The following is a 27,320-nucleotide window of genomic DNA, read 5'->3' on the forward strand; positions in this document are numbered from 1 at the left end:
ATTTAAAAAAAATAAAAATATTTTAATTTTATAAAAATCATCCTATCAAAATTTTATTCTGATTTCAACATTGATTCTGATCATGACCATCTCGATTCAAATTCGTTCGCGAACCAAACATATGCCGTGAATATCTTGCAGCGCGATCTCCACTTGGTGTTCCACCGAAGCAGCAGCTGGACGACAGTTCCCAGTACCAGGAAACTTTAGAAGTATAGGATAGATGATGGGATTGATGAGAGAAGGGAACATGGCCCGTTGTGGGCCCCCCAGCCCAGCATCACCTTTCAAAAAAAATAGGTGGAAGTTTCGTGCGACTCGATGCAGCTGAAAAATTTGGAGCCTGCCTCTGTTTGGTGGGATGGAGATATGGGAAGAGAGCTGAATCTACCTTGCAGATGGAGAGATATTTTTCGGCCAAGGTGGTACGATTGCCGACCTGGTGTGGGATTGGACTTTTGCATAAGAGCGTGCCGAAAAGTCTTGGATACGAATCTGTAATCTACTGGAACGGCAGATGCTGGCGTCACTTTACCCGACAGCATCCAGCGTTCCACCATCCACTACGTCGGATTTTGTGGTGAAAGGTGAATAAATTAGATTTTCAATCAACTTTTATACTCTTAAAAAAAAGAAGAAAAATTATTGGATAGGAGATTATTAATGCTCATTTGTGTTGATTTGTTGCATAATTTCTGTCATATTTTTCAGTTGGACGAGATTGTGAACGCGAATGCATACGTGACCAGCATCAATGGGTTGTGAAGGTTTTGGGAAGTCCTGGTATCAGAAATAAATTATAGGTGGCGTAGCAATTGGAATGGTTGAGGAAACAAAGCTAGAGAGAGAGGTGGCACGTGATAAATGACCTATTGTTTTCTCACGCTGGTTCTCAAAAAATTGAAAAAAAAAAATGATAATAAAAGAGAGATCCAACGTGAATATGACACGAGTGGAAATTGCAAGGAGAAAGTGGTTACCCAGGTATTTCTAGTCAAACTGCGTTGGAATAACTGGCTAGTACAACCTCAATTTTTTCAATAATTATTGAAAAAAATAGCTGATATCAGTCCACGCACCCTCAAACTGGCTGATCATTACTCACAACATCTGGAAGCAGATCCGTTCCCAAACATCAGCAACTGGTGCAACATGCGATGCCTGTTTCACGGCCAACCAGTCTTTTTCTGGAATCTGTGAAGCAAAGCCTCTTTTCTGTGCCAAGCATGGTGCAGGATGAATTAATAAAATATTGGAAAACCGACAGCGCATGAAATTACTGCAGATTAATTCAGTACCCGATGGAAAAGAAATACCAACTCACCCAACCATCAAGAAGTTAAGGCCACCGCACACTGATGCTCAACTCCGACAGAATTTAAAATAGGACAGCCATATTCATGGGCAGATTCAGTATAACGTCCTTAGTAATATGACAGCTATATTAACAGTTAAAATTGATCTAACAACCACATGATAGAATTCGGGAGACATGGACAGCAAGATTGACAAGCCAACCAAACCAATCCAGCAGCACAAAACAGGAAAAAAGGGCATGTCCCACTTAAAATTGATCGAACATTCGACTCACGACATCATCTTCTAATTCTATAATAAGTAACCGCTATGGGGCTCTAATTATGTGCATACATACAATTCTCTTGCCAAGTTCCAAGAGGGGAGTGATACAGCTCACAGATTTGTTGCCAAAAACAGAGGCTGGAGGGTTTGTTGACCATGGAGTTGCCAAATAAGCAGCCGTAGGCCAAATGAATTCTTCATGTATGTGAAATGGCCACCTCGAAGTATTTTCCTTCTGCAAGTGAAAAGAGGAAATAATATTGACACGAGAAATATGAGAGATGGAAGCCCACATTCTTGTGCAAACCTAAGTATAGACTTGAGTAACAAAAGATGATGAACCGGACAAAGTTTACATTTGAAAAATGCATCATTGCAAAAATGTTAAGGATGGCTTGATTTCTTGGAACTCTTCCAGCAACACTAGTAAACATTTAATAATATTTATAAAGACCGGTGGATTTCCATACATATATATATATATATATATATATTATATATATATATATATATCACAGATAGAAAGGCTACAAGCAATACAGAACAGGCTTGCATTACCAAAAAGCAAGAACATGGTCATACAAAGCTAGTCACGCCTCTGCTGTACAACATAACCTTTGTTTCCCATTTGCGTACAGTTGAAGCTATGAAAATATTGATCAGCAGAGTAGGAATAGAACAATTCTAGAGAGATGGCAAGTCAATTTGAACTCGTGTCACCACAAAAACAAACGAACATTTGTTGCCTGGTCATGGTCCATATGACCATTGGCCATATCACCAAAAAGAAATTCCATAAGGTGGCATCATTGTCACAAGAGAAATCATTCTATCACCAAAACAAGTCAAGCTCTTGTGACAATGCATTGCAAGGAATTTGTCAAATGCAAATTGACCTAAAATCTCTATCATAAACCCCATGTAAAGAAAAAAAATGCTAAAATTACAAGCACCAGGACAAGCCTCCAGAGCCAAGCAATGCTTTTATGGCAACATCACAAGGAATGGGCAGGTGAATAGGGAAGGAAAAAAAGAGATGTTGAGAAGTTATGGAAAGAAAAAGAAAAACTTATAGTGAGACAATTGTTATAATAAAAAACATTGAGAGATTAAAACCAATAAGCTATGATAAACAAACCATTTATTTTGCCTTGTAACCTGTCCATGATGAATGCATATGGGGGGGGCCAAAAACTTGGCGCATGAAAAAATTGACTGGAAAGTAGCTCTACAATAATTAACATACAATGAAGGGATGATAGTTTTGATATCATTGCTTGGCATACAGAAAAGATTGAGAAAAATGTAGAAAAGGAACTTCACATCAAAGATGATGTGTAAATGAGTAGTTTTCGACTTTTTTTACCTAGGTACACTGCCTTTGCCAGTAACAACCTGTTCGGAGCAAAAAAGTAAGAGTTGTCAAAGTAAAGAGGTGCTGGTGAGTAATGCTTATTGTCCCCATCCTGTTTCAGTCAATCCATTCAAGCACACAAAGTTTAATGTACAAAGGTTTCTAGCAGAGCTACAGAACATGGGGTAAATGTCAAGAGTGATGAATAATTATTAAAACAAGTTGTTTAAAAAGGACAAAAACTTCAGCACAGAGAGCAGAGGACTAAAATGATTTTATGGAAAACAACAACAAAAGAAGGTAAAGTTTAATTGTTTTTAACTTACAGCAATTCTCCGATCAGGATCAAACCAAGGACTTACAAGGGAGGCTTCAGCAGATCTATGCAGAACATTTCTATACAATTCCAACATAGCAAATCCTCTGCTTATATTTCTTGTCATCTTTTCTACTATTGAAGACAGAAAGAAGCAATTTCACGATAAACACATACACAGGAGATGATAGCAACAAGACAATCATGTCAAGAATTTGAACTGAAGAAAAAAAAAGTTAAAATCTGATATATTTTGCATTGTACAAATTCAAAAACAACAACAACAACAACAAACCATTCAAGTCAACCTCAACAATCATTGACAACAGAAAGATCCAACTAAAAGACCTCAATCCACGCACATAATGGGATGGGAGAAAAGTTTGCTGGTTTCATTCAAATTATTGTATCTACGTGCATCCTGGGGACGAGATTCCTGATTGCATCAGTATGTTTACTGTATAAGAGTAAAAAAAAGAAAAGCTTAGGGCGCACCAGCAGTGTGCATTCCAGATACAATATGGACACACAAGCCGTAGTAGGGTGGGCTGCATGGACATGGACATTCTTTAATGCAAAACATGATCTTCGAATTCAACAGTCATGTGAGTCTTAAAGATATATGACCCTATCTGTGTGATATTATCCACACAGGTGGGAGGTTCTGAGCCGAGAAAGGGATGATCGAAACATCATATGCCATTGCTCCAACAGTAAAGAATACTGAGTTCCATATAAAAAAGCAATGTCAGGTATTCCAAACTCGAACTCTGACCTGCTTTGCTTCTCCATATCTTCCCACTTGTATGGGAGATATCACACAGAAAAACTTGGCTGGCAATACAAAGAAGCTCACAAGGACATTCAAGATCATGACTTCATGATAAGGGCATTAAACTTCATGACTTCTTAAGACATGATGGCAGGTTGGAAAAAGTACAGCAACTGAAACATTTGAGCATGGTTGATTGTATAAAACTGAATACTATAAGTTAAATAATTGGATGCCGTATTATTTAAACTTTACATTAACAAATCATCTCCCACTCTTGAACATAAATAAGTCTTATTCATAAAAAAAGGCATCATAATCAAATTCAATGAGCTTTTCAGGATTAAGGAGTACATCTCTCACAGCCAAAGTTCTTTTGAGCTTCTGGGGCCCTACTGAAAATAGGACATTAAGTTACTGGAAAAGTGACAATGTTGAAACTTCTGATAGAAAGTCATTAGAATGAAGCTTGCACCTATTAAAGCTACAGACCACAACAAGCATCTATCCATCTTACATGATGCCAACACTGGATAGTTTTAATGGTTCAACCTCTGTTCCGTCAGTCTTTAAGCCCTTAGGGATCAACAAAATGCAGCCCAAAAGAACAGGCTAGTGATTTTTTTCAAAAGTTTGAAGTACAGTTTCTTCTGCATGATCTAAGTGATCCCCATGACAAGGATTGCAGATCAGGATGCACGTTATTAACCTTATCACAGAATATCCAATAAGGTAGCATGACATGCTTCAACATGAGCAATAAGTGCATCTAAGTGCATTTGATGAACCAAAGAGGCAAAGACAGGCAAATCATATGAAACTCGAACTTTCATTACTCTCCCTGTCACATATTATCCATGAGAGTAAGTTAATTAGAGATTAGATAACAAATTAGCATTTCTTAAAACCCTAGGATAAAAATTAGAGGAGGGGGGGGGAGGGGGGGAGAGAATTGGCATAAGCTTCTTGCAAATGGGAGCGTCCCCCCTTAAACTTTTAGTGGCTCCTCTTTTTTATTCTCCCTTCTCTATCTCTGCATCCCAAGGTGCACCAATTAATAGTCCCCACCATTTCCATCTCCATTAACATCATCCCTCTCCTACTCAATTTCCCCCATCTCCCCTATAGCTCCGTTTTCCTATTATCTCTTCACTATCCTGTTCCTCCCTTCTCCATAACCCCCTCTTCTTTGCATCCTTGGAGGCTAGATGAGGGGAGCAGCCAATGGAAGAAATAGAGGAGGTGGGGAGGTGGGGTGGGGGGTTGATGAGAGGGGAGAGGTGAGTTGAAGTGGGTGATGGGAGAGTAGAGGTGGCTGAAGGTGGAGACTACAAGGGCCAAGCAGTGATTAAGGTCCTTCAGCCAAAAAGGGAAGGAGAAAAAGAAGAGGGTGCATCATTTAAGCTTCCAACGTCTAACAGATCCTGCTGCCTCGCTTTAACCAGAAGGGACAATTTAAGGGGAGACTTTTTCTCTCTTCTTAAGAGGTGCTTGTCCAACTATACAAATGCAAGTGTGTATGCATGCATGTGTGTCTAGATATGCACACATGCACAAAGCACATGTATATATGCATACAAAAAAGGATAGCAGCCAGAATTTACTTTTTGTAAAAGAAAAGGTCCTTTTGCCTCCCTCTCTTTTTCCTATTTTTCTCATTCCTCATTTCATCCTCTTTCAATTTGCCCACTCATCATTTTAATCTTTATTTGCACAAAAGAAAGTTTTATGGCCCATCTTCTGCTTCTCTTGTACATAAATCAGTAAGCTAGATTTTTTATAATCTTCTCATCCCATAGTTTGATACAAAAAAGGCCATCAAGATCACAATAGAGCCATTGGATGCCTTTTCTATTCCTTTATCGGGAATGCCACCATAAACTCCTACATCACCGTGCTGGTTTTGTTGTCTCTCCCCTTACTGATAATTTACCTATCCTACATCGCATTGTCCAGTTCTCTGTACATCATGGTGTTTTAATGAAGTTAAAGATTGAGAGGCCACATTAATGTTGCTTATTCTTAAAGAATGACAAGCCTATGTCTCTATAGATAACTAATCAAATGTATATGAAGCTTGTCAACAAACTGATAATACGCCACTGTCAATAGCATAGACAACTATTTGATCTGGACAAAAATCCAAGAAAGATTCAGGTGCTTTTAAGTTGATTGTTTTTGAGCTTGCAACTAGCTCCTTGAAAGTGGTTGGGTTGGGAATGGAGTGTAGGGCCTTTTTTCAATTTGAGAGGAAAGAGGTCTAGGTTGGGAGCATCCCAGCCTGGTGGGCATTCAAAACCCTGATTCCTAAGTATGCTCCTTGTAGTGTGAATAGAAAAATGAAAGGAGAAGGCCACGATGCCTTCTACTTTTAAAACTTTGGGCAATGATAAGAGCTGCAGATGGCACTATGAGAGTGGTGGGTCAGAGATCAGACTTCATCTAGGCATATTTGATTTTTTACTTTTAAATACTAAAGCAAAAGGATGGGCAAAGCAAGTCTGCATAGTAACCCATTGTAAGGCATTAGAAGAAAAGCTCTGATTTAGCCCAAGATACCGAGGCTCTCTGATATGTTGGGACCCTTCTGCTTGTCTAGATTCCTTACGATGTCATCTAAACATATGCAGCTTGACTATTTGAACTCCACAAGTATGATCTATATTTTACTTCAAGTATGTTTTATTTAAATTGCAAGGAAAAGAAGGCCTAGAAGGGCATAAAAAGGATTTCACTAGGAATTTCAGGAAAGATCCCTGCAAGAAAGGGTTTTCCTTTTCCTAATAATTGAATTATAACACAAACAGCAATGAGCAATTTATAAATGGTTAATCTATGGTTAAGTCCTATAATTTTGAAACAAAAAAAGGTGCTTAGCTTTAACTCAACTTGGGTGTCTCTGTTACTAGGAGAGTTCAAAATGTCTTTAAATGACATGAACCACAATTTCAACACATGAAATTGAACATGTTGAAATCTGTGTTTTCACTACAGCATAATCATAATACATTTGATTGACTGATTTGAAACAAAGCCTACTAAAGCAAGGATGTGAATGAAGTGTATGCAAATAATTTCAAACAAATAATTTAACACATAAGGAAGCAGCAGGAATTGTAGCATCACTTTCATCATGAGAAATGGAGAGCAAATGCAAAACATAATATAAATAAGGATGAGGACTCAACAGAAAAAATGATAAGACCATTGGATTTATTGTAATCAATTTCCATTTTAAAGTCCACCTTCTTTAGCCACCGAAGTGCGCAGGTATGACCACTCCCAAAGTTCAGAGCAGCTCAATAGTGACAGATGTTTAAGAAGGAAAAAGGGGAGAATTTTCTAAGATGCAACTAAATCGCACGAATTTACATATATCTAAGAGAACAGTACACATTTTGGCTCTTACCATCTTAAATGCCTAAAATGAATGAGTACAACCTAAGGAAAAAAGTAATACATGTAGGGACGATAGTAAGAGTCAAAATATGGTACTTAAAGGAGGGAATAATAATTTCTACCAGAAATGTGCTGAGGAACCAATCCCATCAGCACCATCGATAAACTTTGCTCTTGAGAAGCTTATGCTCATATGTGCCTGCTCTCGGCACCAAAAGGGCCATGCAGGGAACACTTCTTCTCGTGCTTCCACTGCGGTTAGTCTTTGAAAAATTCCTGCTAATCCATCACACATCATTTAAAAAAATTTCATGTAAAGCCGCCCATCCATGCCACCTCTTCAAGTACCAGGATATGCACATACAACCAGTGTCAGCACACCAATTGCTGCACGACCCATGTCTTTTGGACTGATGCGTAAGCAAGGAAAAGTGTCCTTTTCCATTCAAGGTAGCCAGGGAAAAGGCCTTGATCACATTACAGTTGAAGCAGATCGAAATTGGCTGGCCATGACACTGTTAACTTTTCCATTGGAGTGCCTAACCCTAAAGCTTGCAGACTTCCCAGGCTTATGATGAAATAGAGATGTAAGCATCTTCTCCAACGTCTGGGCCGTGTACTTGGCATACTTGCTTGCACTCGCATCCTGCTCCACCAGAGGGCCATAGTTCTGCATATAGCTCCTATACACGGGAACGATCGCTTGCACCACGAGATGGCAAGTCTTTTCCCTCAAGTCTTTGTCCGATATGACCCAATTCGACTGCTTCTGATACAACTCATCGAATGTCTCATTGAAAGCTTTCAACCTCCTCTTCACCAAATCCCGGGCCGTGGCCCTTCCCCCGGAAAACAAAATAAGCCCTTCCCTACTCAGCAAAGATGGAAGCTTTCCCCAGCTCTCCCTCAAGAAAATGGCAGCATAGTACTCCTTATACTGCTCGTGCTCCCTCAGCCATGCATCCCCTAACAACTCCCCCAGCTTGGTCCCTTTCAAGTGCTTGTAGAAATGCCAGTGGGTGTTCATCATAAAGAGGTAGGAGAGGGTGATGTCCTCGTAGCCCTTGGACCAAGCCTCGAAATTTGCCTCCAGAGCCTTGATAATATTGAGAATTGCATCAGTCAGAAGCCTCTCCTGGAACTTCTCCTGCTTCCAGCTTCGATGAATGATCAGTACCTGAGTGAGAACCGGGCAATAGTCCTCACCAAGGAGCTTGTTGCAGTAATCTGTGATGAAGCTCACCAGCCTCGGAACGGCACCATCGGAGGGCGGCGGCGTCTGCCTCTGTAGCTCCACCTGAACCAGAAGCTCCCAGAAGATCTCGCAGGCGCCATCGATCACCCTCTTGATGAGATCCCTAGTGAGATTTTGAATCTCGACGCAGGCCTTCCCACCAAAGAGCCGATTGAAGTCCAGCCGGAGCTTGTTCAAGGAGTTGAAGATGTCCAGGAGCTTGAGCAGCTTGATGGGGTCCTTCTTGGCCTCGGCGACGGTCTTCCCAAAGCGGAGGAAGGCGAGGATGCCCGCCTGGGCGGCGATCTCGGCGAAGCAGGCTGCCCAGACGTCGGGAGGTCTGGCGCGCTCGAAGACCTCGGCGCAGAGCTTGTACTCGGCCTCGAAGAGGTGTTTGACGGCGAACTCGAGGTGGCGGCCCCAACGGTCAATGTAGGACTCGATGCTCTGGACGTCGTCGAGCTCGACGGGGTTGATCTCGAGGTAGTCGAGGTCGAGGGCGCGGAGGCTGGCGCGGACGTTGGAGCTGCGGACGTCGACGTAGGCGGCGACGCAGCGGTCGAGGCGGTTGTTGGCGATCATGCGCTCGAGGATGGGGAGCAGCTTCTGGATGACCGGGACCGGAAGAGGAGCGGGGGCGATGACGGCACCACCGCCGTTGGCAATGACTCCGGCGGCGGAGGAGGGCATGGGGAGGGGAGTGCTGTGGTCGGAGAGGAGGCGCCGGAACTCGGCGTCGAGCTTGTCGAGGGCGGCGTCTAGTAGGCCGCCGTCGAGGGGGGAGGAGGACGTCTTCAGAGCGGCAAGGGAGGTCTTGAGAGTGGATAAGAAGCGAGGGTCGGCGACGGAATGATCGTCGAGGTAGTCGACGATGTCATCGAGCCACTGGACGGCGAGGCCGCAGTTGTCGGAGAGGAAGCGGAGAGCCTCCTCGAGGCGCTTGAGGACGGAGAGGTAGCCGGGGAGGTCGGCGTCGGGGTCGGAGAGGAGGGGCCGCTCGAGGCCGTGGACGGCGTCAAACACCTTGAGAACGGCGGCAGCGGGGCTGACGGCGCGGTCGATATGGCCGCCGACGGCAGCGAGGGCGTCGCGGTGGGCGCGGATCGGGCGGACGGAGGCCTCGAGGGAGGGGAGGCGCTGGTGGATCTCGTCGAGGCGGGGGCCGGCGCGGGCCAGCGCTGCCGACAGCGCCCGCGACTTGTCCAGGCTCGCCCGCAGGGACTGCCGGGCGGCCACAAGGCTCGCGATGTCCCCTGGCTCCGCCGTATCCATCTTGATCATCACCCCAAAACCCTCGATTAACCAACGCTGACGCGACGTTAGAAATGGCAAGTTGTGGCGGTGGAACCGGACACGATACTCTCCAACACTAGCCAGGATAGATGATGGAGAAGAGAAGGGTCGGCATTCTTTTTATGCTGAAAGGATATTAGGATGATGGGGATCGATGAATAAGAGGGGGTCGAGAAGCGGTGGACCAACTAATGTTTTGACCGGATTGGAGATGGGCGGTTTTTCCGTGGTCCACGGCTGCCTTTCAGAGAGGGTTTTGGTAGGAAAATTAGAAGGGGAGATGGGTTTGTGGAAGAAGAGGGCAGCAGCGGCACGTCGGGCTAATTTAGTAAAATACGGAAAGGAAGGATAGGATAGAGATGGGTGGGTGCTGGAAAGGTGGTGAGGAGCGAGAAGCTAAGAAGACCACTCAGGCAGGGATATAGAAATATAAACTTACAGAAAAGTAGTAAAAAAAAAAAGGCTTTGCTGGAAGGAAAGTGGACGGAAAAGGAAGGCGGGTTTTCTTTCTGGGATGATTGGGCTGGTGAGTGGAGGATGGAGGAGGATCCGGCGAAGGAGTGGAATCGGTGGGGCCTTTGGGAGGTGAGGTGGAAAGAGCGGAGGAGACTTTTGCAGGTGGAAGCGTGGGATTGGAAGGGGGGCCGGTCGCGGATCAGTTTGTTCTTTGATTTTTGTTTGTTTGTTTGGGGGCAGTCTTATGTGACTTTTGAAGTCGTCCGTCGAGCTCTTGGTGATTTTTCGATGGGGGTGATTGGTCTATTAATAATAATAATAATAAAAAATTTGATTGTGATCTTTGTACATTTTTTTTTTTCACTTTAAACGAATTTTAAAAAAAAAATTAAAAAATTCCAGCAGACATGTTTTGATGTCAGTGCCCAACCCCGGGTTGATGGCTTCTTCTTGGCCAGCTTATAAAGGGAGCATAGACATTTTATCAGCGTTAAAAGGAGAGAGAAAGTGTACCACAAAGTTAGGGAGATAAGAGCCATGACTGGCGCTGGATGGATGGTACGGCACTTCTCATTTGAGATCCTTGTTCAACCCTAATTTAATTAAATATTATTTTTAAACTATCATTAATTTTAATAATTTTAAGATTTTATTTAATTGTTTATTATGTGTCCTATGTCAAAAAAAGATATTATTTCTATAACTATTTTATTTAGTTTAGAGTTTATATTTTAGTAAATTTTTTATTTTTAAATTTAGGTATTAGCCAATTTCTCATCAATATGGCATTCTATTTTAAGAAATTTTTTGATGTCTTTTATTGAATGTGAAAGAGTATGTGTAAGAAGTTTGGAAAAAAAAAAGAGAGAAATTATTTTTTTATGTAAGAACTCTCATTTTTTGTGAAATTTTGATCTTTATTTTTTTTTAAAATATATTTTTTTATAATTATTTTTTATTATAAATTTTTAAAAATATTTTTTTATGTCTTATATTTGTTCTATATCTTAGGGTATCTATTTCGAATAACATGTCGTCATTGTATACCTACTACGAGTTATAGAGGATCTAGTATAGTTCAAAATTAATTAATATTTTTTGGGATTTTACGCTGGTTTAATAACTTTGGTTTATCAATATAGAAATCAAAATGCAGGATTTTAGGCTAGCAATGAAATTTGAGATGTTAAAATATTTGCAAAAAAAAAGAAAAATAAGCTAGAAAAAGAGAGAGAGAGAAAATTTAATATATATATATATACAACTCTGCTCCATCATATTTGGTATATTTTAAAGATTATATATACCAATATATGGAGTCTATATAATATAGATGGATATATACTCATGCTAATAGACAAAAATATTATAGATTAATATAAGTTCTTATGTGATCCCTAAAATTATTTTAATAAGATCATGCTAATAAAAAAAAAAATTGATATACCAAAAAAAATATTATAGATTAATATTAATTATTATGTGATCCTTAAAATTGCTCTAAGAAAACTATGCTAATAAAAAAAAATAATATAACTTGATATAGAATCAACTTCACAAATAAAACTATCATGGTTTGATGCAGATTGCCACGTGGTCCCTAAAATTATGGCAACACAAGAAAATCATGACCTGATATGATCCTCTAGGCAAAATACTATCTTGAATTACAAAAGAAAAACTAAAGAAATAAATGACAACTTGCGTTACAAAAAAAGGAGAGAGAAAGTTTGAATCTCAAAAAAATAATTTTTTGTTTTACATGTTGCAACAAATGTTATTTCATACTACAATAAAAAGATAAAGCTATAAATAATCTGTCGACAAAGAAAGAAACGGCTGCATCAGATTGACCAGTAACTTAAAAAATAACAATTCAAAATCTTGCTCAGAATAATTTTGCGAACCTGCGAGGCAATTGACTCGAGCCACTGGGCCATGTGAAAAAATACAATTATTATGTCAGGTTGCTTCGCAGGATTAAAATGCAACACGTCCCTTTCACTTAAAGTGTGAACCAACAACAATTGGAAGTCGATCAACGCAACAGCACGTGCTTCTTTCTTCCTTACTTCACTAAGCAAAATTGCAATGTAGCTCACATCTACCCCACCACGCTTGGCAGAATCAGAACTAGCAAATGATACGTGCATGAAGTGCATCATCAATCACTGCTTTTTGGTGTGAAATAATTAGTTGTCACAGGGAAAATTAATTGTTGCCCAAACCTCGAGGGAATAATACCTTCTCATGCCGGCAAGTGATGAAAGGAAAGTCTGCTGTACCGATATGAAACAGATTAATTAACTTGATCTGGACCTTCAAACCAACCGCTACGATGCATTGCTAGGCATATGAAAAGATAATAAAATAACGGATAGATGAGATTGAATCTTTATGGCTAAGAGTATTATTGAAGGCTGATAACCAATTAACTTGATCCGAAACCAATCCATAATATAGGACCAATGTATGAAAAATGAATTGGGCAAGTTATCGGATTGGATTTGGATTCCGAAATTAGACCTAAAGTCTCATTGGATAAGTTTGTATTTAAGTTGTATTTCACGTGAAAGAATGAAAACGTAACCAACTTGTACTGCCAAACTTCTATTCATATCATTTGTTTGGTCTTTTTCTAATATATTTATTAGTTTCAAATTACATTGAGCTCGATCTTTTTCTTAATTCCTTTTGCCTTTACCATGGAGCTCGGGTAATAAAATTAATGTTGAATAGATACTACCTTTTAGAAAAATTTTATAATTTTTATATTTCCACATCTCAAAGTTCAAGTCAATATTTTGGATACGTTAAATAATTTTGAAAATAGTTCGATAGTTCAGCAAAATAATGTTAAGTATCTCACTTTTATCCAAGACTTGACCTAGTACCCAACTTTTTTTGGTCCAAAATTAGATGTGGATGTAAATTTTAATCGGATCTGGTTTAGGCTCGGATCTAATAATAATGTTTGTGTTTGCTGTAGCCGAACCTGTCTTATCGGTCACCCCATTTGTGGCTCTAATCTAGGAGCATATAAAAGGATAAGGAACAAAAGAGAGAAAAGACGATAGGTAGATGGCTCAATTTAATGCAACATGAAAGTGATATTTAAATGAATTTCCATGAACTTTTTAGCGGAAATCAAAGATAAACAAGGAGTATGAAGGGTCTGACCTTCAGCACATTTGACTTGACGTAGCCTTGCGCCCCAGTCCCTACTAAATTTCTTGTGACATTTGGCATGTGCAGCAGACATCCAAAGACCCTCATCACATAAGAGAAACATATATATTTTTAAAATATGTTATACAAAAAGAAACACTCTCCAATGTTGGCTTAGCAATAACTTAGAATTGCTTGTAGCTTACGGAGGCGGATCATGCGGAGCTAACGAGGTTGTATTCCACTGATGCCAGCTTTTAATAAAATAATTATTACTTTTCAGCTGGATAACTTCAGGCGTTTACGCTAACGTTCTTTGGTACCGCAGAAAAATAAAAGTGATTGCGAAAGGCAAACCTGGGACGGCTTGGTGCGGACATCGGGTCCCCCAAAATCTACTATAATTTTTTGGTGAGACCAAAATATAATATAATTACTGGCGGAATGATGGTTGGATAGAAAAGAATAGAATAGTCTGGGATTTAGAATCTGGATCTCGCCTGCTGCCACCATCTTGCTCCCCACAGCGGCGTCCCTTCAAATGTATTGCATTCGGCAAATAAAAGATTCTACAAGACTCGCTAATAAGTCCGAACTTATCGTGAAGTCTAACCTTCAATATATTCAGTAACGTAAAAACAATTCAACTCACAATACTATTTATTTAAAAAAAAAATGCTGAACAGACGTCATCATGAAACCACAAAATGAAAAAAATTCAGATATTACGAAGGAGTGGATTATTGCAGAGGATCCGATACAACACGGTATAACAGAAAGAAAAAAAAAAAAAAACAAGAAACATAATACAAATATATGGATCGACCTCAAGCCTATCTCCACAGGACGTGCAACTTTAAAAGAGAGAATAAAACAAAATCAATACAAGAGAAACTCACCACTCAATCTTTGTACAAGAGTCTCTCAATAAAAAGTCTTAAAACCTTCATAAAAGTCTCTGAAACTTCTTTGAAGCTTTTCTGTACCTCCAAAATGTCATCAGCTCTCTAACTAACAAACGACTCATCAATCGGAGCTATATAGACTCTAGAATATCAAAAACACTGTTTTAGTAAGAATACATAGTCCCAATCAACCCTAGAACCATCCGTGGCCGTCCGATCGTGATCGGCTTGCACCAGAGCCGTCCGATCGTGCACATCAGGGCCACCGATCACCTGATCAAATCCGGAATGAGTTCCAACCGTCCGATCGCAACCGCATGCGATCTGGATAGTCGGTCGTGTAAAAAACATCGTAGACCATGTGATTGGTCCACGCGGCCCTATGGACCGCCCAGCGCCTTGCGGTCCACGATGGACCGTGCAGGGGCGCTGGGCTTGGGGTGCACATGCGTTGGGTCGGACCACGTGCGCGCCCACAACGGGCCTGCCCGTGCGCTGCGCCGCGTGCGCATCTCCACCGGGCCCGACCGCGCTGCCGTCGGCCTCCACCACCAGCCGCCGCACCTCATGCGTCGTGCCATTACTTCGAGTTTCTTTTGCACGTATCTTCGCCATCTTGTCAGGGGCTCTTTTTGCCATGTATTTTGCTTGACAATGGCCTCTGATACAGTCTTGTACATACTTTGTAACTAGATAGCATGAACAACTGCCGCCATACCATTTTTTCTTATTTTGGGAGGTTTTGGGGTGTTTTCACCATGTCGGGGCTTTCAAAGGCAAGCATGAAAATGCAATGCTGCTCGATCATTTGGAACCCCCAAGATGGGATTTGGATGGATGCCCTACATATATAGTATTGGAAGGGTGGACGAGAACAATCCAGTGGACCGATTTTCTTATGGATTCTTGCGGTATCCATTGTTGCCTCCCCTACCTCCTAAGCCCCAGTTATAGTCTGAGTAGCTATTGTATAGGCTTGTATTCTTTTGATTTCATTAATAAAAATATTATTTTTACAGTGCCATATCTGAGCATGTTGCCTTGTCTTTCCTTGTATCTTTTGTGCATCTTGCTTAGTGCGTATCGGCTGGCTCTTTTGTGCAGGTAACATCGGGGCGCCGCACGGATTTGATCTATCAAGAGGCGAAGTTTGTGATAAAGTGGTATCAGAGCCAGATTCGATCGAGGACACCTATGCAATACAGCTGGGATGCAAGAATGGTGGAGGGGCAAGCGGGATGATGCAAGAGGAGGAACGGTTGCCGCCTCGGCCCAGTGAAAGGACAGTCGACATTGAGAAATCATGAAGCCATAGAGAGTGGATCTCTACGGTGGAGACTCATTTGACCCAGATTGAGGAGAGCTTGGTGCCCTTATTCTCACTGGGGGATCGTCTGACCAGCTTACAGTTGAATCAAGAGCAGCTTGTGAGATGGTGGACAACCTTACCGGCAACACATAGGAGTCTGTCCAGCACCTGCAGGAGCAATTCAATGACCTGGCTGCTAGAGTTACAGTCTTGACCCGAACAGTTAGTGCCATACCAACTCCAACCACTGGTGATGGTGGGCCAGGCCGAATGCAAGTGCCAAAGCCTTGAAGTTATGGTGGAGCTTGTGATGCAAAAGAGTTAGAGAACTTCTTGTCTGACATCAAGTAGTACTTTTGAATGGTGCGGCCTGACTCAGAAGACACCAAAATCATTTGGCTACAATGTACTTAACTGGGGATGCGAAATTATGGTGGCGGACTCGATATGAAGACATCCAAACAAGGCGGTGTACCATTGCCAGCTGGGAGGATTTGAAGAGGAGATTAAGGCACAGTTTTTGTCAGAGAATGTGGAGTTATTGCCTAACGAAACTTAAGACATCTCCAACAAACTGGACTGTTTGGGAATACGTCAAGCAGTTCTCTCACTAATGTTGGATATTCGGGACATGTCTGAAAAAAGCAAGTTGTTCTACTTCTTGGAGGGCTTGAAGCCATGGGCCCAGCAAGAGTTACAGAGGAGGGGTATCATAGACTTAGCATCTGCACAAGCCGCAGCGAGCACCTAACGGATTACCTCCTCTCTGACCACCAAAGGAAGAGGCCACTCCGAACACCCTCAAGAATCATAAGCTATCAAAGGGTAAGGCTGTGATGAATGAGAAGAAGAAAGACTCCAAGATAAAGGGGCCGGAGATAGTAAGGGCTCTGAAGTCTAGGTGTTTTCTATGTCGAGGGCCACACATGGTGAAGAACTATCCCCAGAAACAAGCTCTCAATGCATTACAGGCCAGTGTGCAGAAGAGTCCAACCAGCCATGATGACAACAGCAGCGATGATGAGGAGCAGGCTGAGGGCCCTCGCATGGGTGCCCTTAGGTTGCTGAATGCCATCAAGGGTCAAGTGGAGGAGCAGTCCAAGCCATCCAAGCAGCAGCAGCCACATCAGACTCACCAGCAATCCAGCTAGCGGATCAGTGAGCTCATGTATGTGCAAGTGGAGCTCAATGGTCATGTGACTCGGGCGATGGTGGACACGGGGGCAACCCATAACTTCGTTGCCGATTATTAAACTATCCGTCTTGGGTTGAAGTTGGAGAGGGACTCTTACCGAATGAAGGCGGTGAATTCTGAAGCACGGCCCATTGTTGGGCTTGCAAGGGATGCAGCTATTCGAGTTGGAACTTAGAGTGGAAAAGTCAATTTTATGGCCGTACCCCTAGATGACTTTCAAGTTATCTTGGGTATGGATTTTTTTCAAGCTGCTAGGGTGGTGCCAATGCCCTTTCTAGATGCTTTGTGCATGATGGGAGATGGATCTCCCTGCATTGTCCATGTTGCTTGGCAAACTCAAGAAAGGATGCATCAAATCTCTTCTCTTCAACTAAAGAGGGGAATAAAGAAGGGAGAACTAACATATGTGGTTGCCTGAAGCTGGAAATGGAACCAAAGGACATAGGTCCTTTCCCTCCTGGGGTCTTGAAGATCCTACAAGAGTTTGAGGATGTGATGCCCCTGAGTTGCCTAAGACTTTACCGCCCAAACAGGCGGTGGACCACAAGATCGAATTGGAGCCTGGAGCAAAATGCCCAGCTCGTCCGTCCTATCGAATGGCCCCATCGGAGCTGATAGAACTTCAAAAATAACTAGATGAACTGTTGAAGAGAGGGCTCATCCCAGTTCAAAGGCCCCTTTTGGAGCCTATTTCTCTTCCAGAAGAAGCAAGATGGGAGCCTTCGATTATATGTCGATTATCGGGCCTTGAACAAGGTGACTGTAAAGAACAAGTATCCAATCCCTTTAATTGCGGACTTGTTCGATCAGCTTGGTGGAGCTCAATATTTTTCCAAATTAAATCTTCGATCCGGATACTGGCAAGTCCGGATTGCAGAAGGGGATGAAGGCAAGACCACATGTGTGATAAGGTATGGAGCATTCGAGTTTTTGATGATGCCCTTCGGATTAACCAACGCCCCGCCACATTTTGCATACTAATGAACCAACTATTCCATGACTATCTCGACAAGTTCGTGGTGGTATACCTGGATGATATTGTCGTGTATAGTTAGACACTAGAGGAACATGTGGAATACTTGCAGACTATCCTCAGGATCCTGCGGGAGAACTCTCTCTATGTGAAGAAGAAAAAATGTTATTTTGTCCAGAAAGAAATTCAATTCTTGGGCCATCATGTCGAAGGTGGTCTGATATGCATGGACCAGGAGAAAGTTCGTGCCATCCAGGAGTGGCGGACCCCTACCAAGGTGACGGAGCTATGATCTTTCTTAGGGCTTGTCAACTACTACTGACAGTTTATTGTGGGTTATTCCCATCATGCCGCACCCTTGACAAAGTTATTGCGAAGGATCAATCATGGGATTGGTCCTCAAGGTGTCAAGAGACTTTTGAGGACTTGAAAGCTGTAGTGATGGAGGAGCCAGTGCTGTGGCTGCCAGATCATACATTACCATTCGAAGTCCACACTGATGCCTCAGATTATGCTATTGGAGGGGTCCTAATTCAAGAGGGCCATCCGGTAGCTTTTGAAAGTCAAAAGTTAAATGACACCAAGAGGCGATACACTGTCCATGAGAAAGAGATAACAGCGGTGGTCCACTGTCTACGAGTATGGAGGCATTATCTCCTTGGTCACGATTTATTGTTCGAACAGACAATGTGGTCCTTAGCTACTTTCAAATATAAAAGAAGCTATCTCCTAAACAAGCCTGCTGCAAGACTTCCTGGCAGAGTTTGACATGGCCTTGGAGTATAAGCCAGGGTGTATGAATCAAGTGGCTGATGCCTTAAGCCATAAGGGTGAGCTCGTTGCTCTAAAGGTGGATGAGCAAAGCCGAGTCAACCAGGTGCAAGCAACCTTTCTACCAAAGAATCGAGAAGGATTACTAAAGGATCCTGCAGCTATCATCCTAAAGCAGCTCATTGAAGAAGGAAAGACACGGCATTTTGGTTAGAGGATGGACTTATCTTGACAAAAGGGTGTCGAGTGTATGTTTCTTGGGTTGGCAATCTTAGAAAAGAGCTATTGCAAGAATGTCATGACACTTTTTGGGCCAGCCACCCAAGAATGCACTGAACCCTTGCCCTCTTGGAGCAGGCATACTACTGGCCAAAGATGGGGGAGGATGTGATAGAATATATCCGGCGTGTCTTATTTGCCAGCAGGATAAGGTAAAGCGATGTAAACCTAGTGGCCTTCTTGAACCCCTACCTATACCTGAACGGCCTTGGGAGAACGTCTCAATGGACTTCATCACGAGTTTGCCAAGAGTAGGGGATTTTGGGTCGATCTTTGTGGTGGTGGATCGTTTATCCAAATATGGTGTCTTTATCCCTGCACCCCTACATTGCTCAGTGGAGGAGGCGGTTCGACTTTTCTTGAAGCATGTGGTGAAGTATTGGGATATCCCTCGGAACATAGTCAGTGATCGAGATTCCAGGTTCCTGGGGCTATTTTGGATCGAGCTCTTCAAACTCTTTGGTTCCAAGCTATACTTTTCCATCAGCCTTCACCTCCAGACTGATGGCCAGACTGAAAGAATAAATACTCTCCTCGAGCAATACTTGTGGCACTTTGTGAGTGCCAACCAAAAAAATTGGATGAAGTTGCTCGACATAGCCCAATTCTCTTACAACTTGCAATAGAGCTCTGCGTCGGGCAAGAGCCCCTTCGAAATCATCACTGGTCAGCAACCTTCCACTATGCATACAGTGGTTGTGGGGTATACAGAAAATAGTCCGTCTGCATATCATCTGGCTAAGGAGTGGCATTGCAATACGGAGATTGCATGGGCATACCTTGAGAAGACTGCTAAGAAGATGAATAAGTGGGCTGATAAAGGAAGGAGACCTTTGGACTTCAAGCAAGGTGACATGGTGCTGGTCAAGCTCCAACTAGCTCAACTCGATTCTTTCGTAAAGTGCATAAAGGACTAGTTCGTAAGTATGAAGGTCCATTCCCTATCATTGGAAGGGTAGTTCGCAAGTATGAAGGTCCATTCTCTATCATTGGAAGGGTAGGAAATGTATCCTATCAGGTACAACTTCCCGCATGGTTCAAGGTGTATCCTGTATTCCATGAAAGTTATCTCAAGCCATACCATGCCGGCCAGGTAGATCTCACAAGGAATATGTCAAGCCGTCCAACCCCTATTTTTACCTCTTTGGAGAGATGGATCGACATCATTCTGGTGGATAGAGTTCAAGTTTTATCCAATGGAGCGAAAGAGATCCAATACTTGGTGAAGTGGAGAGGACTTCTTGAGTCAGAAGCCAGCTGAGAACCGGAGGATTCGCAATGGCACGAGGAGGATTGGGTCGAAGCATACAAAAAAGCATATCGACGGGGACGTCGACCTGATCAAGTGGGGGAGTCTGTCAGGGCCCTTTTTGTTTGCATTTTGCTTGGCAATGGTCTCTGACACAGTCTTGTACATACTTTGTAACTAGATAGCATGAACAACTGCCGCCACATCAATTTTTCTTATTTTGGGTGGGTTTTGGGGTGTTTTCATCATGTTAAGGCTTTTAAAGATGAGCCATGAAAATGCAATGCTGCTCGATCATTTGGAATCCCCATGGTGGGATTTGGATGGATGTCCTACTTGTATAGTATTGGAAGGATGGGCGAGAACAATCCAGTGAGCCGATTTCCTTACGAATTCTTGCGGTGTCCATTGTTGCCTCTCCTGCCTCCTGAGCTCCTAATTATAGTCTGAGTAGTGGTTGTATAGGCTTATATTTTTTTAATTTCATTAATGAAAATATTGTTCTTACAGTGCCATATCTGAGCGTGTTGCCTTATTTTTCTTTGTATCTTTTATGCATCTTGCTTGGTGCGTATCGGCTGGCTTCTTTGTGCAGGTAACATCGGGGCACCGCACGGATTTGATCTATCAAGAGATGAAGTCCGTGGCAGTCTGGATTCCGTTTAGACTTTTTTGAGTTCGTTGGATTTCGTTTATCGTCCTGAATCTCACTGTGGACTCGATGTGGAACGAATCTTGAGGCATATTTTCTAATATAGATGGATCTTCAACTATTTTGTATCTTTTTAAATTTAATCAATAATAATAATAATTTTTTTTAAAATGAAGTATTCTTTGCCTGCAACTTTCGGAATGGAAGGCTCAAAGAATTTTTTTTTTTATTTTTATCTCCTTCTGGGAAAAATTCAGCTACCAAATTCCATGACCCCAGAAAAGATCGACATGTGCGTAGATTTGCATCGGGGGAGGGGTGGGCGAAGAATAAAAAAGGATGAGTGGACTACATGATTTTCATCATGTGCATCACACGGACGTAACATTACTAAATGAGAAGGCATCCAATAAAAAACTAGACTCGCAAGAAATTTACACTCTCCCAAGCCCTAAGAAACTGATACCTGAACTCTAAATTCAATTATGCCTCCCCATTATTTAACTTGGGACAAACGGGGAGAAGAGGGGCATATCCGTCATGCTCATTTTTGCTTTCGAACTAATTTGAAAATAACTCAACCCAATCTAAATGGAAGACATTTGGATTTTGCAACATATAGATTAGATTTGAACCATTAAAATTATATTCGGATATTTTATGCTAAAAATTATGGTTTTTAATTGTTTTCATGACTTGAACTGTTTGAAACTTTAAAAAGGCAATATTTTCTAGGAGTTTGATTGTTGGTCACAAAGTTTAGAATGAATAAATTTTATATCTAAATTAATTTAATATTTATTTTTTAAAATTTATCAAATACAAAATGTTATATTTTATAATGTCATGATCAGTAATTTAAAAAATTGTAAAATTCCATTACTTTGCAGGACATTCAAATGCATCTCGAGTAACTTGACCTAAATCCAAACTGATTTAGAATTAGTAATATACATTATTACAGTCCACTTCCGCTGTAATAATATTATTCTTTTTAGTAATAAATTTTATTTAGTTAATCTTATCTAATGTTGTTTGTTACAGTTTATATGTGGTTGTCCCCCAAATTTTGTGAGACATGGTTTTTTAGTTATTCCTTACCCTATTTGACCAAAATATATGATGGATTTGATAAAATAAATATTGAACTCGATCCTATCTCACGCAAGTAAGAAACAAATTAGACTTTGGCACGACAGACTCAGTTTCGGCAAATAAATGAGACAAATCAAGGGAAGGTTTGGGTCGTTCCTCTCTTTTCCAGTCCAATTTAGTGTTTATAATGCCAGCACAGCATAACATGATGACAGCCGTTATACGTGGGCTTCAGGGTCTATCCAGCATTCGAAGTCTCCGAACTTTTGCTGTTCCATCGCGTCTCGTCCGCTTTCATCCGCGTCCGCCTCACCGTCTGGTTGAGCATGACCGTCCGATCTCCATGACACCCGAAATGGAGGACCCATGGACCAGACCAACTGGTTGCCTTTAGAAAAATTTTTTGTGCACCGCGGGCGGCACACAAGGTAGGCAATGCTCATGATGATTGGTTCATCCATAAAATCAAAATATGATATGTAAAAATATATATTTTTTTAATTTTATGCATGAATCAATCACCGTAGATAATGCATGTCATCCTGCACGGTTTATGATGCACAAAAAATTTCTCATTGGATCTAAAGAATGGGTTCTTGTTGTCCTGGAAGAGGAGATATTGCACATGTATTGCACGCGAGGCTATAGGATGCAGGCATGGGATAAATTGGATAGTATCATAAAATTATTTTATGAGCTCCTGTGTGGTTTTTATCTCTCTCTATGTATATATATACATATACACACACATGTACATGCGCGTTTGTGAGGGAAAAATGAGATTGTACGTAAGGAAATATAGTCGGTGGGCCTGTACCATGAACCGTATGTTTCTGCTTTCAGAAAAGCACAAGAGAGCTTGGAGAATGGAGATGAGCTGGTGATAGGAACTTCAATGCTTCTAAATGCCTGTCATATCTTGAATAGATTAGCTTTGGGACAAAGAGGGAGTTAGGGTGGCAAATATCATTCCAAGCCTATCCAAAGCGAAGCCGGCTGTTTGATGGGACATTTGTCCTTGTTCGATGATAGGTTATGGAAGCCCTGTACGGAATCAATGTGCTCTATAAATCCACGTTAGGTGTAGCATAAGTGGCTGTAATTGACCTGGCATTGCAGGGGTCCACCAGGTGGGAAGATTTGCCAAAGCAATTCCTTACTCTCTGAATTCTACATCAATGGGTTTTTGACTTTTTCAATTTTTGACTTTTCTAAAGGGATTCTGGGAAAGGTAAAATGCTAATATTAGGTGAGCCGTTAGGGTGGGAGCCCAAACCCACAATGACTCTATCAAGAAAATGAAATTCTTTATGCATCACAGATGATGTAAAAAATTTACTATATAATATATTATTTTATTCAATTAATTTATATAATTATTTTTTTATCATATATTATAAAATATATTTATTCTGCATCTATAATATGCACAGAATGTCATAATTTTTTCTAAAAAACAGAGATATTTTCATCATTCAAAATTTTTAAATGAAAAAATCGATCTGCATGCATTAAATGTAAGTTAAAAAATAATTAGATAAAAATACTCCTATCATATTATAATATCTTAAGTTATATTATAACATTCTATGCTGTATTACGCCACAGGATGTTATAATTTTTTTCAAAAGATAGAAGTATTTTCGTCATATAAAATTTTTAAACGAAAAGCTGATCTACAGATATTAAATGTGCGTTGAAAAATGTTGTCTACGTGAATCAATCGGACGAGATAGTATACTTCATATCGAATTTTCTATGCTGTCCGTGGTGCACAAAGAATTTCTCTATCAAGAAAAAGCCAAAGGCCCAGCCTGAGAAGGCCAGGCCATCGTTTCTCGCTGGTTCGGTCTGAGCCTACGAAGCCCAATGTGAAGCCCAATGTAAGATCTTCATCGCTGAGCCTGACGCTAACCAACCAGCCATGACTCGTTTAAGGCCAACAAATGCAGGTTATCATGCCTGCCGGATTCGGCCGGTCTACCCACCGTAGCTCTTAGTATTTTGAGGAGGAGAAATGACCAGTGGAAGGGGAACCATTCTTGTTTCACATGTGAATTAAGGACTTAGCTCGTGAGCATGCAATAAAACCCATATGTTGGATGTATATGGACTACGGTGTTAAATTTAAACTGATGGGGCCGGCCAGACAAAGACATTGGTTTTTCTCAGTACTGACATAGCAAGCGAAAATCAATGCACCACCCAAGAGTTTGGGGAGTTGGTGGTGTGAGCCAGGCCCAACTTATTGCTTGGTCAATCACTAGTTGCTACGTCAAACTGGTGAAGTGAGTAGTAATTTAGCCAGCAATCTATAGATTTTTCGTGGGAGCTTACTTTTAGGATCATCAGCATGCATTGGACCGTTGCTAAACTACATTTTTTTTTTTCTGCAAATGGAATTTACCATGTTGGTGGACCTATAGACAGGTCGGGCAGCTCGAGCAGTCTGCTCCAGACCAAATTTAGAAAACAGAGGCATCTAATAAATAAGCCAGACTTGGACTAGGAGGATAAAAGTCTGGTCCAATCCAAATTTCTTTGGTCTTTCTTATGTTTAAACTATTTTAATATTTAATTCTTCATGTTTAGCGGTTTTTTTTTAAATATTTTAAATATTTTAATATTTTAAAAAATTAAAAAGATGGTCATGAAGTCCGAGGCCTAGCTAGAAGCGTGAAGTTGGAGTAAAGATTGGGCTTGGGTCTGGAAGGTAAAGGTTGTGCCTGGAGTTAATTGTGCTGACCTGGTCCAAGCCCAACATGGCCTGATCCATGAACAGGTCCACACGTCACGATATAGAACAGAATCTATCGACTATTTCATGATGCAAGCACACGGAGGATGCCGACAAACCAAGAAACATCGGGGAGGATTTTCCTGCCAGCCTATCGGATCCCCCTCGCAGGGCTAAACTAGTCATGCTCCATTGAATTTTTTTTCTAAGAAAGATCGTGTAGAACAGATGACCTGTGGCTGGAAGAAATTTTGGTAACGAGTGGCATTGGTGTTTCATTTATTTATTTATTTATTTGTTTCCTCTTTGGAGAGTAGAATTGGTGCATTCACTGACCACGAGATCACAGGATGCCCAGCCGGCAACTTCTTTATTATCCCGTTTTAGCCTCTAATGGCCAATCCAATGATTTTTTAACCATTCTTCAAATAGAATTAAAATTAATCAATTCAGTTATTTATAAAGAAAGGATGTCATGCTCCTACATCAATATATGACGATAACGTAGATCCAAGTTTATGAAAATGTATTGATAAACTGCAATTATGACATAGAATAAATATAAACAACAAGCATCATCTATTGACCGCAATGAAAAAGATGTGTCATGTTCTTGCATGTTGCAATCATTTTTTATAGTTTTCCATCCATCATTTTTTTTTTCTTTTTTTTTTTTTAATGACAGCTGTGGTAGAGTTGTCCCCATTTTTTTCCCATAAATAATGCAAATAACCATAGGTTTAAATTTCAATACTTGTGGGCATTCTTTATCATAATAAGTCTACCTGATTAGGGCATTTCTTCATGGAGCCCATAAGAATTTTGCTTTGGTCAGGTATCAACATTCCGTCTGCATATTCACACCATGAGAAATTCTTTATGCACTGCGAGCGATATAGAAAATCCAACGTGGAGCGCACCATTTTATTTAATTGGTCCAAGTAGCCATCATTTTTTTACGCATATTTAATGCCTGTAGTTCTCTTTTTTTGCTTAAAAATTTTGCATAATAAAAATATCTTTTTTTTGAAAAAATTATAACATCCTATGACATATTATGACTTTCTATATACAAAATATCATAATATAGTCCAAAAAATTATGATATTCTGCGTTAAATTATGATTTTTTTTTTTTATACAGGATGTCATAATATGGTTTAAGATGTCATAATATAGAAAAGATATTTTTATCCAATCATTTTTCAATACACTTTTAATATCTGCACTTTCGTTTTTTTCGTTTGAAAATTATAAATGACGAAAATATTTCTGCTTTTTGAAAAAAATTATGACATCTTACGGCATATTATGATATCCTCATCAAAATTATGGCTTCCTGCACAAGGATATAAGATGTCATAATTTTTTTCAAAGAATAAAAATATTTTTATTATTTAAAATTTTTAAATAAAAAAATAAAATTATAGATATTAAATATGTATTGAAAAGTGATGGTGTTGGATTTTTTACGCCGCCTGCGGGGGAACAAAAAATTTCTATTCGCACCATATTTATATGGACTGGCCCATGAAAGGAAGGCCCATGTTCTAATCTAAAAAAGAAAGAAACCGGCGACTTAAAATGGCCAGCTGATGTTGCGGTCGTGGAGATGAAAACTCGAGTGCCGTCGGTCCCAACCTGAACCACTTGGGGTTGGATAGCAGTCCAACGATTTTGAGAGAGAGAGAGGTGCAGAGTTGGGCACCAATTAGTACAGAAAATCAATAAATGAAAAAGTTGAATCGACAGGATGATAATTTTCATTATATTAGTAAGAAATTGCCTTATTAGCACCGGATTTTTTTTTAAAAAAAATGATAATTATAATAATCTCATGATCCAATCTAACTCGAATAGAAACCTCATCAAATGTAAAATCTTTTTGGATGTGTGTGCGAATATACTGCTCCCCTTCTCATCACATAGCGTGCAACTCAAGTTTTGAGCAAAGTCTAAATGCTGTCCTTTCTTGTTCTTAAAAAAAGCGAAACAAAGAGTAGTGTACACATAAGTCTTTCGTTTTATTTATATAAAATCTCACGCTGACATATTTGTTTAAGCAACGTTGTTTGTTTTAGCAAATTTCATTCAAATGATGAAATGAGGTACGTCTTGCTTGTTGACGCCTCTCGAAGGCTGATTTAGATTTTCCACGTGTTGAAAGATATATATCAACAAAACTCCTACGCGTCCACACCTTTGTTGACTCTAGGTGACTAAGTTTCTTTGGAAACAGGACACAAGGAAATTTGGACTCTTTACCCAATCGTATGCTCAAACTTCTCTTTGGAAGCCAACCTACCGCTAGGGTGGAATTTTGGGGCATGTCCTTATACCGTTGGACTGGTCCACTGATGAGCTGATGGATCTACTCCAACCAATAATATTGATTGATTTAGAGACAATCAAAAATATTAATTAGAATCATAGATCAATAAAATTATCGAGTTATTAAGATGGTCTGGTTGGAGGACTGGGATAGTTTAATGTAGGATGACTGATAATTGCAATCTTATTGTTGGGAGTTGAAACCTTACTTTAGCAAGCAGGTTGGGATCATAGTCTTATCAAGTAGGTTGG

General features: G+C 40.7%; 1 protein-coding gene across 2 annotated transcripts; it reads right to left on the reverse strand.

Moving 5' to 3' along the window:
* Nucleotides 1-1,416: 1,416 nt before the first annotated feature.
* On the reverse strand, nt 1,417-10,318 carry LOC105050835 (exocyst complex component EXO70A1). 2 transcript variants are annotated; one of them, XM_010931015.4, is made up of 3 exons: nt 7,545-10,318; nt 3,262-3,386; nt 1,417-1,816 (listed from the first exon to the last, which is right to left on the reverse strand). In XM_010931015.4, exon 1 carries the CDS (start codon nt 9,935-9,937, stop codon nt 7,895-7,897), a length of 2,043 nt encoding a protein of 680 aa, XP_010929317.2. In that variant the 5' UTR covers nt 9,938-10,318; the 3' UTR covers nt 1,417-1,816; nt 3,262-3,386; nt 7,545-7,894. The 2 variants fall into 2 exon arrangements, with proteins under 2 accessions (XP_010929317.2, XP_073117700.1); XM_073261599.1 differs by lacking the exon at nt 3,262-3,386.
* Between the last annotated feature and the right edge of the window lie 17,002 nt (nt 10,319-27,320).

This window comes from Elaeis guineensis, chromosome 8 (assembly GCF_000442705.2).
Source record: "Elaeis guineensis isolate ETL-2024a chromosome 8, EG11, whole genome shotgun sequence".
NCBI lineage: Eukaryota > Viridiplantae > Streptophyta > Magnoliopsida > Arecales > Arecaceae > Elaeis > Elaeis guineensis.